The 17,189-nt window shown below is 42.2% G+C and overlaps 1 protein-coding gene across 1 annotated transcript in view; it reads left to right on the top strand.

Moving 5' to 3' along the window:
- The first annotated feature begins 2,467 nt into the window (after window positions 1-2,467).
- Window positions 2,468-17,189, top strand: part of SPTAN1 (spectrin alpha, non-erythrocytic 1) — a 194,926-nt gene continuing 180,204 nt past the window's right edge. Inside the window, 2 exon segments of the mRNA XM_053373414.1 lie at window positions 2,468-2,721; window positions 8,661-8,786. Of these exon segments, the coding sequence (XP_053229389.1) occupies window positions 2,485-2,721; window positions 8,661-8,786 (363 nt within the window). The 5' untranslated portion in view covers window positions 2,468-2,484.

Raw genomic sequence — 17,189 nt, 5'->3', positions numbered from 1 at the left:
GAAGTGAGAGTGCAAATAAGAGGAAATGAGAGGAAGTGAGAGGAAAAGGGCAAATGAGAGGAAGTGAGAGTGCAAATAAGAGGAAATGAGAGGGCAAATAAGAGGAAATGAGAGGGCAAATGAAAGGAAGTGAGGGAAAGCAAGAGGAAATGAGAGGAAACAAGGGAAATTAAAAGAAAGTGAGAGGAAAAGTGGGGACAAATGAAAGGAAAATAGGGGAAATGAGGAAGTGAAAGGAATTGAGAGGGAAAAAAGGGCAAAGGAAAGGAAACGAGAGGAAAAGTGAGGACAAATGAAAGGAAGTGAGAGAGTGAATAAGAGGACAAGAGAGGACAGATGGAACTCCATATTTTGAGGGAGAAATCCATGGTAGGACCTCCATCTTCTGATGGAGAACCTCTTGGACATCCATGGTAGGACCTCCATCTTCTGATGGAGAACCTCTTGGACATCCATGGTAGGACCTCCATCTTCTGATGGAGAACCTCTTGGACATCCATGGTAGGACCTCCATCTTCTGATGGAGAACCTCTTGGACATCCATGGTAGGACCTCCATCTTCTGATGGAGAACCTCTTGGACATCCATGGTAGGACCTCCATCTTCTGATGGAGAACCTCTTGGACATCCATGGTAGGACCTCCATCTTCTGATGGAGAACCTCTTGGACATCCATGGTAGGACCTCCATCTTTTGAGGGAGAACCTCTTGGGAATCCATGATAGGACCTCCATCTTCTGATGGAGAACCTCTTGGACATCCATGGTAGGACCTCCATCTTTTGATGGAGAACCTCTTGGACATCCATGATAGGACCTCCATCTTTTGATGGAGAACCTCTTGGACATCCATGGTTGGACCTCCATCTTCTGATGGAGAACCTCTTGGACATCCATGGTAGGACCTCCATCTTCTGATGGAGAACCTCTTGGGAATCCATGATAGGACCTCCATCTTTTGACCCCTGACCCTCTTTCACTTCCAGAACCATGGATCTCTCTGGGGTGAAGGTTCTGGAGAGGAAGTGAGGGGAAACAGGAGGAAGCGAGAGGGCAAATCAGAGGAAATGAGAGGGCAAATTAAAGGAAAAGAGAAGAAACAAGAGGAAGTGAGAGTAAGAGGAAGAGAGTGGAAATGAAAGGAAGTGAGAGAGGAAAGGAGAGGGCAAATAAAAGGGAACGAGAGGAAGTGAGAGGAAAAGAGGGCAAATGAAAGGAAAAGAGAGGGCAAATGAGAGGAAGTGAGGGGAAAAGAGAGGGCAAATCAGAGGAAATGAGAGGGCAAATTAAAGGAAATGAGGAAGTGAGAGGAAAAGAGGGCAAATGAATGGAAGTAAGAGGGCAAATAAGAGGAAAAGAGAGGGCAAATTAAAGGAAATGGGAGGGCAAATGAGAGGAAACGAGGAAAAATGAAAGGAAGTGAGAGAGCTAATGAAAGGAAGTGAGGGGAAACAAGAGGAAATGAGAGGAAATGAGAGGAAAAGAGGGCAAATGAAAGGAAGTAAGAGGAAAAGGGCAAATGAGAGGAAGTGAGAGTGCAAATAAGAGGAAATGAGAGGAAGTGAGAGGAAAAGAGGGTAAATGAGAGGAAATGAGAGGAAGTGAGAGTGCAAATAAGAGGAAATGAGAGGAAGTGAGAGGAAAAGAGGGTAAATGAGAGGAAATGAGAGGAAGTGAGAGGAAAAGGGCAAATGAGAGGAAGTGAGAGTGCAAATAAGAGGAAATGAGAGGTGAGAGGAAAAGAGGGCAAATGAGAGGAAGTGAGAGTGCAAATAAGAGGAAATGAGAGGAAGTGAGAGGAAAAGGGCAAATGAGAGGAAGTGAGAGGAAAAGAGGGCAAATGAGAGGAAGTGAGAGTGCAAATAAGAGGAAATGAGAGGAAGTGAGAGGAAAAGTGCAAATGAGAGGAAGTGAGAGGGCAAATAAGAGGAAATGAGAGGAAAAGAGGGCAAATGAGAGGAAGTGAGAGTGCAAATAAGAGGAAATGAGAGGAAGTGAGAGGAAAAGAGGGCAAATGAGAGGAAGTGAGAGTGCAAATAAGAGGAAATGAGAGGAAAAGAGGGCAAATGAGAGGAAGTGAGAGTGCAAATAAGAGGAAATGAGAGGAAGTGAGAGGAAAAGAGGGCAAATGAGAGGAAGTGAGAGTGCAAATAAGTGCAAATGAGAGGAAGTGAGAGTGCAAATAAGAGGAAATGAGAGGGCAAATGAAAGGAAAAGAGGGGAAAAGAAGGCAAATGAAAGGAAGTGAGGGAAAGCAAGAGGAAATGAGAGGAAACAAGGGAAATTAAAAGAAAGTGAGAGGAAAAGTGGGGACAAATGAAAGGAAGTGAGAGAGTGAATAAGAGGACAAGAGAGGACAGATGGAACTCCATATTTTGAGGGAGAAATCCATGGTAGGACCTCCATCTTTTGAGGGAGAACCTCTTGGGAATCCATAGTAGGACCTCCATCTTTTGACCCCTGACCCTCTTTCCCTTCCAGAACCATGGATCTCTCTGGGGTGAAGGTTCTGGAGACGGCGGAGGACATCCAGGAGCGGCGCCAGCAGGTTCTGGACCGCTACCACCGCTTCAAGGAGTTGTCCACCCTGCGCCGCCAGAAGCTGGAAGATTCCTACCGCTTTCAGTTCTTCCAGCGCGACGCCAACGAGTTGGAGAAGTGGATCCAGGAGAAGCTCCAGGTGGCCTCGGACGAGAGCTACAAGGATCCCACCAACCTGCAGGTAAGGGGATCCCCAGGGGTCATCTAGTCGGACCCACCAGAGGAGCGAGAATTCAAGAATATTGACTGGGATCTATTATGGGATCTATTATGGGATCTTGACTCTCAAATTAGGGGATCTGGACAGAGAATGATAGAGTCTTTGAGCTGGAAGGGATCCATGGGTCATCTAGTCTGACCCACCAGAATGCCGGAATCTCGAGCGAGAATTCAAGAATATTGACTGGGATCTATTATGGGATCTATTATGGGATCTTGATTCTCAAATTAGGGGATCTGGACAGAGAATGATAGAGGCTTTGAGCTGGAAGGGATCCATGGGTCATCTAGTCGGACCCACCAGAGTGCCGGAATCAGGAGCGAGGATTCAAGAATATTGACTGGGATCTATTATGGGATCTTGATTCTCAAATTAGGGGATCTGGACAGAGAATGATAGAGTCTTTGAGCTGGAAGGGATCCATGGGTCATCTAGTCTGACCCACCAGAGTGCCGGAATCAGGAGCGAGGATTCAAGAATATTGACTGGGATCTATTATGGGATCTTGATTCTCAAATTAGGGGATCTGGACAGAGAATGATAGAGTCTTTGAGCTGGAAGGGATCCATGGGTCATCTAGTCTGACCCACCAGAGTGCCGGAATCAGGAGCGAGAATTCAAGAATATTGACTGGGATCTATTATGGGATCTTGATTCTCAAATTAGGGGATCTGGACAGAGAATGATAAGAGTCTTTGAGCTGGAAGGGATCCATGGGTCATCTAGTCTGACCCACCAGAGTGCCGGAATCAGGAGCGAGAATTCAAGAATATTGACTGGGATCTATTATGGGATCTATTATGGGATCTTGACTCTCAAATTATGGGATCTGGACAGAGAATTATAGAGTCTTTGAGCTGGAAGGGCTCCATGGGTCATCTAGTCTGACCCACCAGAGTGCCGGAATCAGGAGCGAGAATTCAAGAATCTTGACTGGGATCTATTCTGGGATCTATTCTGGGATCTTGATTCTCAAATTATGGGATCTGGACAGAGAATGATAGAGTCTTTGAGCTGGAAGGGATCCATGGGTCATCTAGTCTGACCCACCAGAATGCCGGAATCTCGAGCGAGAATTTGAGGATCTCGACTGGGATCTATTCTGGGATCTATTATGGGATCTTGATTCTCAAATTAGGGGATCTGGACAGAGAGTTATAGAGTCTTTGAGCTGGAAGGGATCCATGGGTCATCTAGTCTGACCCACCAGAATGCCGGAATCTCGAGCGAGAATTTGAGGGTCTCGACTGGGATCTATTCTGGGATCTATTCTGGGATCTTGACTCTCAAATTATGGGATCTGGACAGAGAATGATAGAGTCTTTGAGCTGGAAGGGATCCATGGGTCATCTAGTCTGACCCACCAGAATGCCGGAATCTCGAGCGAGAATTTGGGGATCTCGACTGGGATCTGTTGTGGCACCTTGATTTTGGGATCTCGACTGGGATCTATGATGGGATCTCGATTATGGAATCTCGACTGGGATCTTATGGGATCTGGACGGAGAGATCCAGGGTGGTTGAGCTGGAAGGGATCCCTGGGTCCTCTAGTCTGACCCACCAGAAGGCAGAGATCTGGAGCGAGAATGGGATAATCTCGACGGATCTATTATGGGATCTCGACTGGGATCTATTATGGGATCTGGACGGAGAATTAGAGAGTCCTTGAGCTGGAAGGGATCCATGGGTCATCTAGTCGGACCCACCAGAATGCAGAAATCGAGCGAGAATGGGAGAATCTCGACTGGGATCTATTATGGGATCTTGATTCTCAAATTATGGGATCTGGACGGAGAATTAGAGAGCTGGAAGGGATCCATGGGTCATCTAGTCTGACTCACCACAGTGCAGGAATCTCTTTCTCAGTTGAGATTCTATAATTCTCAATCTCGAGCGAAAATTAATCTCGACTGAGAATTATGGAATCTCAACTGAGATTTATAGAATCTCGACCGAGAATTATGGAATCTTGACCAAGAATTATGGAATTTTGACCTAAAATCATAGAATTTTGACCAAGAACTACAGAATATCGAGCTAGAATTAAAGAATCTCAACTGAGAATCTTAGAATTTTGACTAATTATAGAATCTCGACTGAGATTTATAGAATCTCGACTGAGAATTATTGAATCTGGACTGAGAATTACAGAATCTCAACTGAGATTTATAGAATCTCAACCAAGAATTATGGAATTTTGACCTAAAATCATAGAATTTTGACCAGGAATTACAGAATATCGAGCTAGAATTAAAGAATCTCAACTGAGAATCTTAGAATTTTGACTAATTATAGAATCTTGACTGAGATTTATAGAATCTCGACTGAGAATTCTGGAATCTCGACTGAGAATTATGGAATCTCAACTGAGATTTATAGAATCTCGACTGAGAATTATTGAATCTCGACTGAGAATTATGTAATCTCAACTGAGATTTATAGAATCTCGACCGAGAATTATGGAATCTTGACCAAGAATTATGGAATTTTGACCTAAAATCATAGAATTTTGACCAGGAATTACAGAATATCGAGCTAGAATTAAAGAATCTCAACTGAGAATCTTAGAATTTTGACTAATTATAGAATCTCGACTGAGATTTATAGAATCTCGACTGAGAATTATTGAATCTGGACTGAGAATTATGGAATCTCAACTGAGATTTATAGAATCTCGACCGAGAATTATGGAATCTTGACCAAGAATTATGGAATTTTGACCTAAAATCATAGAATTTTGACCAAGAATTACAGAATATCGAGCTAGAATTAAAGAATCTCAACTGAGAATCTTAGAATTTTGACTAATTATAGAATCTCGACTGAGATTTATAGAATCTCGACTGAGAATTATGGTATCTCAACTGAGAATTATAGAATCTCGACTGAGATTTATAGAATCTCGACCGAGAATTATGGAATCTCGACTGAAAATTATGTAATCTCAACTGAGATTTATAGAATTATGGAATCTTGAACAAGAATTATGGAATTTTGACCTAAAATCATAGAATTTTGACCAAGAATTACAGAATATCGAGCTAGAATTAAAGATTCTCAACTGAGAATCTTAGAATTTTGACTAATTATAGAATCTCAACTGAGAATTATGGAATCTCGACTGAAAATTATGTAATCTCAACTGAGATTTATAGAATCTCCAGTGGGAAATAGAATCTCAACCGAGAATTATGGAATTTTGATCAAAAATCATAGAATTTTGACCAAGAATTATAGAATCTCAACCGAGAATGAGAGAATCTTCAGTGAGAAATAGAATCTCAACCGAATCTTCACTGAGAATTATGGAATTTTGACCAAGAATTAGAGAATTTGACCGAAAATCATAGCATTATGACCGAGAATTCTAGAATCTCGACCGAGAATTCTAGAATTTCGATTGAGAATTAGAGAATCTCGATTGAGAATTATGGAATCTCAAGCAAGAATTATAGAATCTTGAGCAAGAATTATAGAATCTCAACTGAGATTTATAGAATCTCAACTGAGATTTATTGAATCTTGACCGAGAATTGTGGAATCTTGACTGAGAATTATGGAATTTTGACCGAAAATCATAGAATTTTGACCAAGAGTAATAGAATCTTGAGCGAGTATTATAGAATCTCGACTGAGAATTATGGAATCTCAACTGAGAATAATAGAATCTTGAGCGAGAATTATAGAATCTCGACTGAGAATTATGGGATCTTGACGGAGAATTATGGAATCTCGACCGAGAATTACAGAATCTCGACCGAGAATTATGGAATTTTGACTGAAAATTGTAGAATCTCGACTGAAAACTATAGAATCTCAACTGAGAAATAGAATCTCGACCGAGAATTCCAGAATCTCGACCGAGGATTCCAGAATCTCGACCGAGGATTCCAGAATCTCGACCGAGAATTATGGAATTTTGACTGAAAATTATAGAATCTCAACTGAAAACTAGAGAATCTCAACTGACATTTATAGAAACTCAACTGAGATTTAGAAAATCTTCACTGAGATTTAGAAAATCTCGACAGAATTCTGGAATCTCAACTGAAAATTGTAGAATCTCGACCCAAAACCATAGAATTTTGACTAAAAATCATAGAATTTTGACCAAAAACCATAGAATTTTGACTAAAAATCATAGAATTTTGACCAAAATTCTGGGATTTTACCCAAGAATTATAGAATCTCAACCGAGAATGAGAGAATCTTCAGTGAGAAATAGAATCTCAACCGAATCTTCACTGAGAATTCTGGAATTTTGACCAAGAATTAGAGAATCTTGACCGAAAATCATAGCATTATGACCGAGAATTCTAGAATCTCGACCGAGAATTCTAGAATTTCGACCGAGAATTCTAGAATTTCGATTGAGAATTATAGAATCTCAATTGAGAATTATGGAATCTCGACCGAGAATTATAGAATCTTGAGCAAGAATTATAGAATCTCAACTGAGATTTATTGAATCTCAACTGAGATTTCTTGAATCTTGACCGAGAATTATGGAATCTTGACTGAGAATTATGGAATTTTGACCGAAAATCATAGAATTTTGACCAAGAGTAATAGAATCTTGAGCGAGTATTATAGAATCTCGACTGAGAATTATGGAATCTCAACTGAGAATAATAGAATCTTGAGCGAGAATTATAGAATCTCAACTGAGAATTATGGGATCTTGACGGAGAATTATGGAATCTCGACCGAGAATTACAGAATCTCGACCGAGAATTATGGAATTTTGACTGAAAATTATAGAATCTCAACTGAAAACTATAGAATCTCAACTGAGAAATAGAATCTCGACCGAGGATTCCAGAATCTCGACCGAGAATTATGGAATTTTGACTGAAAATTATAGAATCTCAACTGAAAACTAGAGAATCTCAACTGACATTTATAGAATCTCAAGTGAGATTTAGAAAATCTTCACTGAGATTTAGAAAATCTCGACAGAATTCTGGAATCTCAACTGAAAATTGTAGAATCTCGACCCAAAACCATAGAATTTTGACGAAAAATCATAGAATTTTGACCAAAAACCATAGAATTTTGACGAAAAACCATAGAATTTTGACCAAAAACCATCGAATTTTGACGAAAAATTATAGAATATTGACCAAAAACCATCGAATTTTGACGAAAAATCATAGAATTTTGACCAAAAATCATAGAATTTTGACCAAAAACCATCGAATTTTGACCAAAATTCTGGGATTTTGCCCAAAAACTATAGAATCTCGGCCGCGAATCATATCCCTCGAGTCTCACGGGACCCCGGGGTCATCTAGTCTGACCCGCCCCAATCTCCGCCCCTTTTCCAGGGCAAGTTCCAGAAACACCAAGCCTTTTGACCAAAACCATAGAATTTTGACTAAAAATCATAGAATTTTGACCAAAAACCATCGAATTTTGACTAAAAATCATAGAATTTTGACCAAAATTCTGGGATTTTGCCCCAAAATTATAGAATCTCGGCCGCGAATCATATCCCTCGAGTCTCGCGGGACCCCGGGGTCATCTAGTCTGACCCGCCCCAATCTCCGCCCCTTTTCCAGGGCAGGCTCCAGAAACACCAAGCCTTTTGACCAAAACCATAGAATTTTGACCAAAAACCATAGAATTTTGACCAAAAACCATCGAATTTTGACTAAAAATCATAGAATTTTGACTAAAAACCATCGAATTTTGACTAAAAATCATAGAATTTTGACCAAAAACCATCGAATTTTGACTAAAAATCATAGAATTTTGACCAAAAACCATAGAATTTTGACCAAAAACCATAGAATTTTGACTAAAAATTATAGAATCTCGACCGCGAATCATATCCCTCGAGTCTCACGGGACCCGGGGTCATCTAGTCTGACCCGCCCCAATCTCCGCCCCTTTTCCAGGGCAAGCTCCAGAAACACCAAGCCTTTGAGGCCGAAGTCCAGGCCAACGCCGGCGCCATTGTCAAACTGGATGAGACTGGGAACCAGATGATGAACGAGGGGCATTTCGCCAGCGAAACCATCCGGGTGAGGATTGGACCCCGTTTCCTCCCAAGTTTGGGTCGTTCTGCCCCCCAACGTGTGTGTGTGTGTGTGTGCGCGTGCGCGCGGTGTGTGTGTGTGTATATATACACACACACAGATATATACACACGCATATACACACACACAGATGTACACATACACACGCACACATGTACATACACACACAGAGAGAGAGAGAAATGTACACACACACACACATATATATACATACACACAGAGAGAGATATACACAAACGCATATATACACAGATATATACACACACACATATATATATATACAGTGCACACACACATATATACACACATACACATATATACATACACACACACACACACACACAGATATATACACACACACAGATATATACACACACACACTTATATGTACAGTGCACACACACATATACACACACACATACACACGTATATACACAGACACACACATATACACACACACAGATATATATACACACACACATATTTATACACTACACACAAACACACACAGATATATACACAAACATATATACACACACACACATACACTCACACACACACACATATATACACTACACACACATACATACTCACACATACATACACTCACACATACACACTGCACACACACACACATATACACTACAAACATATACACACAAAAACATACACACACATATATACATATACACATACACACACAAATATATACACACACACATACACGCACACACATGTACACCCACACATATATACATATACACAGAGATATACACAAACGCATATACACACAGATATATACACACACACACGTATATACACACACACACACATATACACACACACACACATATACACAGATATAGACACAAACACACATATATATACACATATACACACACACATATATGTACAGTGCACACACACACATATACACACATGTATATACACACAGACACGCACATTTATACACACACACATACATACATACATATATACATACACACACAGATATATACACAAATGCATATATACACAGATATATACACACACACATATATATATATGCAGTGCACACACACACACACACACATATATATATATATACAGTGCACACACACATATTTATACACTACACACAAACACACACAGATATATACACATATATACACACGCGCACGCATGTACACACACACGTATATATACACACATAGACACAGATATATACACACAGATGTACACATACACACGCACACATGTACATACACACACAGAGAGATATGTACACACACACATATACACATATACACGTATATATATACACACACATATATACATACACACACATGCAGATATATACACACAGATATATACACACACATATATACACACACACACATATACACACACACATATATACATACACAGAGAGACAGATATACACAAACGCATATATACACAGATATATACACACACACATATATATATACAGTGCACACACACATATATACACACGTACACACACATATATACACACATACACACACATATATACATACACACACACACACACACAGATACACACACACACTTATATGTACAGTGCACACACACACATATACACACACATATATACACACAGACACATATACACACATACACTACACACAAACACACACAGATATATACACAAACATATATATACACACACACACGCATGTACATACACATATATACACACACACACACATGCATACACACATACATACACACACATATATACACTACACACACAGATATACACACAAACATACATACACTCACACATACACACTGCACACACACACACACACACGTATACACACAAAAACATACACACACATATATACATATACACATATACACACACACACATATATATATATACACTCATACATGCACACACATGTACACGCACACATATATACATATACACAGAGAGAGATATACACAAACGCATATACACACAGATATATACACACACAGATATATACACAGATATATACACAAACACACATATATATATACACATATACACACACATATATGTACAGTGCACACACACACATGTATATACACACAGACACACACATACGCGCACACACATACATACATATATACATACATACACACACACACACATATATACACAAATGCATATATACACAGATATATATACACACACACATATATATATATGCAGTGCACACACACACACACATATATATACAGTGCACACACACATATTTATACACTACACACAAACACACACAGGTATATACACATATATACACACGCGCACGCATGTACATACACACATACATATATACATAGACACATACACACGCATATATACATACACACAGAGAGAGAGATACACACACACACACACATATATACACGCACACACACGTATATACACACAGACACACACATATACACACAGATACACACACACACACATGTACATACACACATATATACACATACACGTGCACGCATGTACATACACACATACACACATATATATACACATACATACATACATACATAGGCATACATACATAGACACATACACACACATATATACATATATACACACAGAGAGAGAAACACACACACATATACACACACGCATATATACACATACAGACACACGCACACATGTCAACAATGCTAAGTCTCAATTTCCCGGGGATTCTGGGAGTTGTGGTTCCCCCGACGCCGCGCATTTTGGCCCCCGGGGATTCTGGGAGTTGTAGTTTCCTAACCTCTGGTCTTTCGGCGCCCCAGTCTTTCACGCCCTACCGGACGGCCCAGCGCCCCATCGTCACCGTCGTCCAAGTGGGGGCGCACCTGCGAGTAGGTGGAGCCTTGCCTCCCTGGGAGGGTGCCAGCCTGCTTTTTCCTCGTTTGCCCTCTCGTTTCTTCTCGTTTGAACTCTCGTTTCCTGTCGTTTGCCCTCTCGTTTGCCCCCTCGTTTCCGTTGGTTTGGCCTCTCGTTTGCCCTTTCGTTTGGTTTGGTTTGCCCGTTTCCTCTCGTTTGCCTGTTTTCTTTCGTTTGCCCTCTCGTTTCCTCTCGTTTGCCCTCTCACTTCCTTTCATTTGCCCTCTCGTTTCTTCTCGTTTGCCCCCTCGTTTCCTTTGGTTTGGCCTCTCGTTTGCCCTTTCGTTTGGTTTGGTTTGCCCGTTTCCTCTCGTTTGCCTCTTTTCTTTCATTTGCCCTCTCGTTTCTTCTCGTTTGAACTCTCGTTTCCTCTCGTTTGCCCTCTTGTTTGCTCCCTCGTTTCCTTTGGTTTGGCCTCTCGTTTGCCCTTTCGTTTGGTTTGGTTTGCCCGTTTCCTCTCGTTTGCCTCTTTTCTTTCGTTTGCCCTCTCACTTCCTTTCATTTGCCCTCTCGTTTGCCCTCTCGTTTCTTCTCGTTCGAACTCTCATTTCCTGTCGTTTGCCCTCTCGTTTGCCCCCTCGTTTCCTTTGGTTTGGCCTCTCATTTGCCCTTTCGTTTGGTTTGGTTTGCCCGTTTCCCCTCGTTTGCCTGTTTTCTTTCATTTGCCCTCTCGTTTCCTCTTGTTTGCCCTCTCACTTCCTTTCATTTGCCCTCTCGTTTCTTCTCGTTTGAACTCTCATTTCCTGTCGTTTGCCCTCTCGTTTGCTCCCTCGTTTCCTTTGGTTTGGCCTCTCGTTTGCCCTTTCGTTTGGTTTGGTTTGCCCGTTTCCTCTCGCTTGCCTGTTTTCTTTCGTTTGCCCTCTCACTTCCTTTCATTTGCCCTCTCGTTTGCCCTCTCGTTTCTTCTCGTTTGAACTCTCATTCCTGTCGTTTGCCCTCTCGTTTGCTCCATCGTTTCCTTTGGTTTGGTCTCTCGTTTGCCCTTTCGTTTTGTTTGGTTTGCCCGTTTCCTCTCGTTTGCCTGTTTTCTTTCGTTTGCCCTCTCACTTCCTTTCATTTGCCTGTTTTCTTTCGTTTGCCCTCTCGTTTCCTCTCGTTTGCCTGTTTTTTTCGTTTGCCCTCTCACTTCCTGTCGTTTGCCCTCTCGTTTGCCCTCTCACTTCCTTTCGTTTGCCCGTTTTCTTTCGTTTGCCCTCTCGTTTCCTCTCGTTTGCCCGTTTCCTCTCGTTTGCCTGTTTTCTTTCGTTTGCCCTCTCGTTTGCCCTCTCGTTTGCCCTCTCGTTTCCTCTCGTTTGAACTCTCGTTTCCTGTCGTTCGCCCTCTCGTTTGCTCCCTCGTTTCCTTTGGTTTGGCCTCTCGTTTGCCCTTTCGTTTTGTTTGGTTTGCCCGTTTCCTCTCGTTTGCCTGTTTTCTTTCGTTTGCCCTCTCGTTTCCTCTCATTTGCCTGTTTTCTTTCGTTTGCCCTCTTGTTTCCTCTCGTTTGCCTGTTTTCTTTCGTTTGCCCTCTCACTTCCCCTCTCGTTTGCCCTCTCACTTCCTTTCGTTTGCCCATTTCCTCTCGTTTGCCTGTTTTCTTTCGTTTGCCCTCTCGTTTCCTCTTGTTTGCCTGTTTTCTTTCGTTTGCCCTCTCGTTTCCTCTCGTTGGACTGTTTTCTTTCGTTTGCCCTCTCACTTCCTTTCATTTGCCCTCTCGTTTGCCCTCTCGTTTCTTCTCGTTTGAACTCTCGTTTCCTGTCGTTTGCCCTCTCGTTTGCTCCCTCGTTTCCTTTGGTTTGGCCTCTCGTTTGCCCTTTCGTTTGCCCATTTCCTCTCGTTTGCCTGTTTTCTTTCGTTTGCCCTCTCGTTTCCTCTCGTTTGCCTGTTTTCTTTTGTTTGCCCTCTCACTTCCTCTCGTTTGCCCTTTCGTTTGGTTTGGTTTGCCCGTTTCCTCTCGTTTGCCTGTTTTCTTTCGTTTGCCCTCTGGTTTCCTCTCGTTTGCCTGTTTTCTTTCGTTTGCCCTCTCGTTTCCTTTCGTTTGCCCTCTCGTTTGCCCTCTCACTTCCTTTCGTTTGCCCGTTTTCTTTCGTTTGCCCTCTCGTTTCCTCTCGTTTGCCTGTTTTCTTTCGTTTGCCCTCTCACTTCCTTTCATTTGCCCTCTCATTTGCCCTCTCACTTCCTTTCGTTAGCCCGTTTCATCTCGTTTGCCTGTTTTCTTTCATTTGCCCTCTCGCTTCCTCTCGTTTGCCTGTTTTCTTTCGTTTGCCCTCTCGTTTCCTCTCGTTTGCCTGTTTTCTTTCGTTTGCCCTCTCGTTTCCTCTCGTTTGCCTGTTTTCTTTCGTTTGCCCTCTCGTTTCCTCTCGTTTGCCTATTTTCTTTCGTTTGCCCTCTCGTTTCCTCTCGTTTGCCTGTTTTCTTTCGTTTGCCCTCTCACTTCCTTTCGTTTGCCCGTTTTCTTTCCTTTGCCCTCTCGTTTCCTTTCCTTTGTCTTCTTTTTCTCTCATTTCCCCTTGTTTCCTTTCCTTTGCCCCCTCGCTTCCTTTCATTTGCCCTTTTTTCCACTCTCATTTCCTTTCATTTGCCCTCTCCTTCCCCACCTTTCCCCTTCTTTGCTCTCTCTTCCTTCTACTTGCCCTTTCACTTCCTTTCACTTGTCCTTTCTTTTCCTCTTATTTGCCCTCTCACTTCTTTTCATTTGCCCTCTCTTTTCCTCTTGCTTCCCCTCATTTCCTTTCATTTGCTCTCACTTCCTCTTCTTTGCACTCTCACTTCCTTTAATTTCTCCTCTTTTCCTCTTATTCGCCCTCATTTCCTTTTATTTGCCCTCTCACTTCCTTCCACTTGCCCTTTCTTTTCCTCTTATTTGCCCTCTTTTTTCCTCTTGTTTCCCCTCATTTCCTCTTTTTTGCCCTCTTTTCCTCTTGCTTCTCCTCATTTCCTTTTGTTTGTCTTCTCACTTCCTCTTATTTGCCCTCACTTCCTCTTCTTTGTCCTCTTGCTCTCATTTACGCTCCTTTCCTCTCCTTTCCCCTCTTTTCCTCATCTTTCCCCTCTCACTTCCTTTCATTTTTCATCATTTCCTCTTATTTGCCTTCTCATTTCCTTTCATTTGCCCTCTCACTTCGTTTCATTTGCCCTCTCACTTTTCCTCTTCTTTGCCCTCTCACTTCCTCTCCTTTCCCCTCACTTCCTTTCATTTTTCCCCTTTTCCTCTTCTTTCCCCTCTTTTCCTCTTCTTTCCCCTCTCACTTCCTTTCATTTCCGCTCTCTTTTCCTCCTCTTTGTTTTCTCATTTCCTTTCATTTTTCCTCTTTTCCTCTTCTTTGCCGTCTCACTTCCTTCCATTTGCCCTCTCACTTCGCCTCACTTCCTTTCATTTCCCCTTTTCCACTTCTTCGCTCTCTCACTTCCTCTCGTTTCCTCTCTTTTCCTCTTCTTTGTTTTCTCACTTCCTCTCATTTGCTCTCTCTTTTCCTCTCATTTGCTCTCTCACTTCCTCTCATTTCCCCTCATTTCCCCTCACTTCCTTTCATTTGCCCTCTCTTTTCCTCTCACTTCCTCTTATTTGCCCTCTCACTTCCCTTCCTTTGCCTCCTCTTCTCGTTTCGTTTCCTCTTATTTGCACTCTCATTTCCATTTCTTTGCCCTCTCTTTTCCTCTTGCTTCCCCTCGTTTCCTTTCATTTGCCTTCATTTCCTTTCATTTGTCCTCTCGTTTCCCCTCATTTCCTCTTATTTGCCCTCTCACTTCCTTTCCTTTGCCCTCTCTTTTCCTCTTATTTGCCCTCTCTTCCTTTCATTTGCCCTTTCCTTTTCCTCTCCTTTCCCCTTCTTTGCCCTCTCACTTCCTTTCCTTTGCCCTCTCTTTTCCTCTCGCCTCCCCTCACTTCCTTTCATTTCCCCTCTCATTTCCCCTCTCGTCTTTGCCCTCTCACTTCCTTCCAGTTGCCCTTTCACTTCCTTTTACTTGTCCTTCCTTTTCCTCTCATTTCCCCTCATTTCCTCTTATTTTCCCTCTCTTTTCCTCTTGCTTCCCCTCATTTCCTTTCATTTCCCCTCTCACTTCCTTTCCTTTGCCCTCTTTTCCTCTCACTTCCCCTTATTTGCCCTTTCACTTCCTTTTACTTGTCCTTCCTTTTCCTCTCATTTCCCCTCGTTTCCTCTTATTTTCCCTCTCTTTTCCTCTTGCTTCCCCTCATTTCCTTTCATTTTCCCTCTCACTTCCTTTCCTTTGCCCTCTTTTCCTCTCACTTCCCCTTATTTGCCCTCTCACTTCCTTTTACTTGCTCTCTCTTTCCCCCTCGTTTCCTCTTATTTGCACTCTCATTTCTCCTCATTTCCTCTCCCTTCCCCTCACTTCCTCTCCTTTCCCCTCACTTCCTCTCCTTTCCTCTCCTTTCCCTCTCACTTCCTCTCACTTCCCTTCTTGTTTGCCCTCTCATTTCCTTTCCTTTCCTCTCTCTTTTCCTCTCTTTTCCCCTCGTTTCCTCTTATTTCCCCTCATTTCCTTTCCTTTCCTCTCTCTTTTCCCCTCATTTCCTCTTATTTGCCCTCTCATTTCCTCTCATTTCTCCTCACTTCCTCTCCCTTCCCCTCACTTCCTCTCCTTTCCCCTCACTTCCTCTCCTTTCCTCTCCTTTTCCTCTCACTTCCTCTCCTTTCCCTTCTTGTTTCCTCTCGTTTCCTCTTGTGTGCACTCTCACGTCCTTTCATTTCCCCTCTCATTTCCCCTCACTTCCTCTCGTTTCCCCTCTCGTCTTTGCCCTCTCACTTCCTTCCAGTTGCCCTTTCACTTCCTTTTACTTGTCCTTCCTTTTCCTCTCATTTCCTCTTATTTTCCCTCTCTTTTCCTCTTGCTTCCCCTCATTTCCTTTCATTTTCCCTCTCACTTCCTTTCCTTTGCCCTCTTTTCCTCTCACTTCCCCTTATTTGCCCTCTCACTTCCTTTTACTTGCTCTCTCTTTCCCCCTCGTTTCCTCTTATTTGCACTCTCATTTCTCCTCATTTCCTCTCCCTTACCCTCACTTCCTCTCCTTTCCCCTCACTTCCTCTCCTTTCCTCTCCTTTCCCTCTCACTTCCTCTCATTTCCCTTCTTGTTTGCCCTCTCATTTCCTTTCCTTTCCTCTCTCTTTTCCTCTCTTTTCCCCTCATTTCCTCTTATTTCCTCTTATTTGCCCTCTCATTTCCTTTCCTTTCCTCTCTCACTTCCTCTCTTTTCCCCTCATTTCCTCTTATTTCCCCTCTCATTTCCTTTCATTTGCCCTCTTTTTTCCTCTCACTTCCTTTCATTTGTCCTCTCATTTCCTTTCCTCTCTCTTTTCCTCTCGTTTCCCCTCATTTCCTCTTATTTCCCCTCTCATTTCCTTTCCTTTCCCCTCATTTCCTCTTATTTCCCCTCTCATTTCCTTTCATTTGCCCTCTTTTTTCCTCTCACTTCCTTTCATTTGCCCTCTCATTTCCTTTCCTTTCCTCTCTCTTTTCCTCTC

This window comes from Podarcis raffonei, chromosome Z (genome assembly GCF_027172205.1).
Source record: "Podarcis raffonei isolate rPodRaf1 chromosome Z, rPodRaf1.pri, whole genome shotgun sequence".
In the NCBI taxonomy this organism is placed as follows: Eukaryota; Metazoa; Chordata; class Lepidosauria; order Squamata; family Lacertidae; genus Podarcis; species Podarcis raffonei.
Note: the sequence above shows the minus strand (reverse complement) of the source record. Positions and strands in the feature narration are given on the sequence as shown.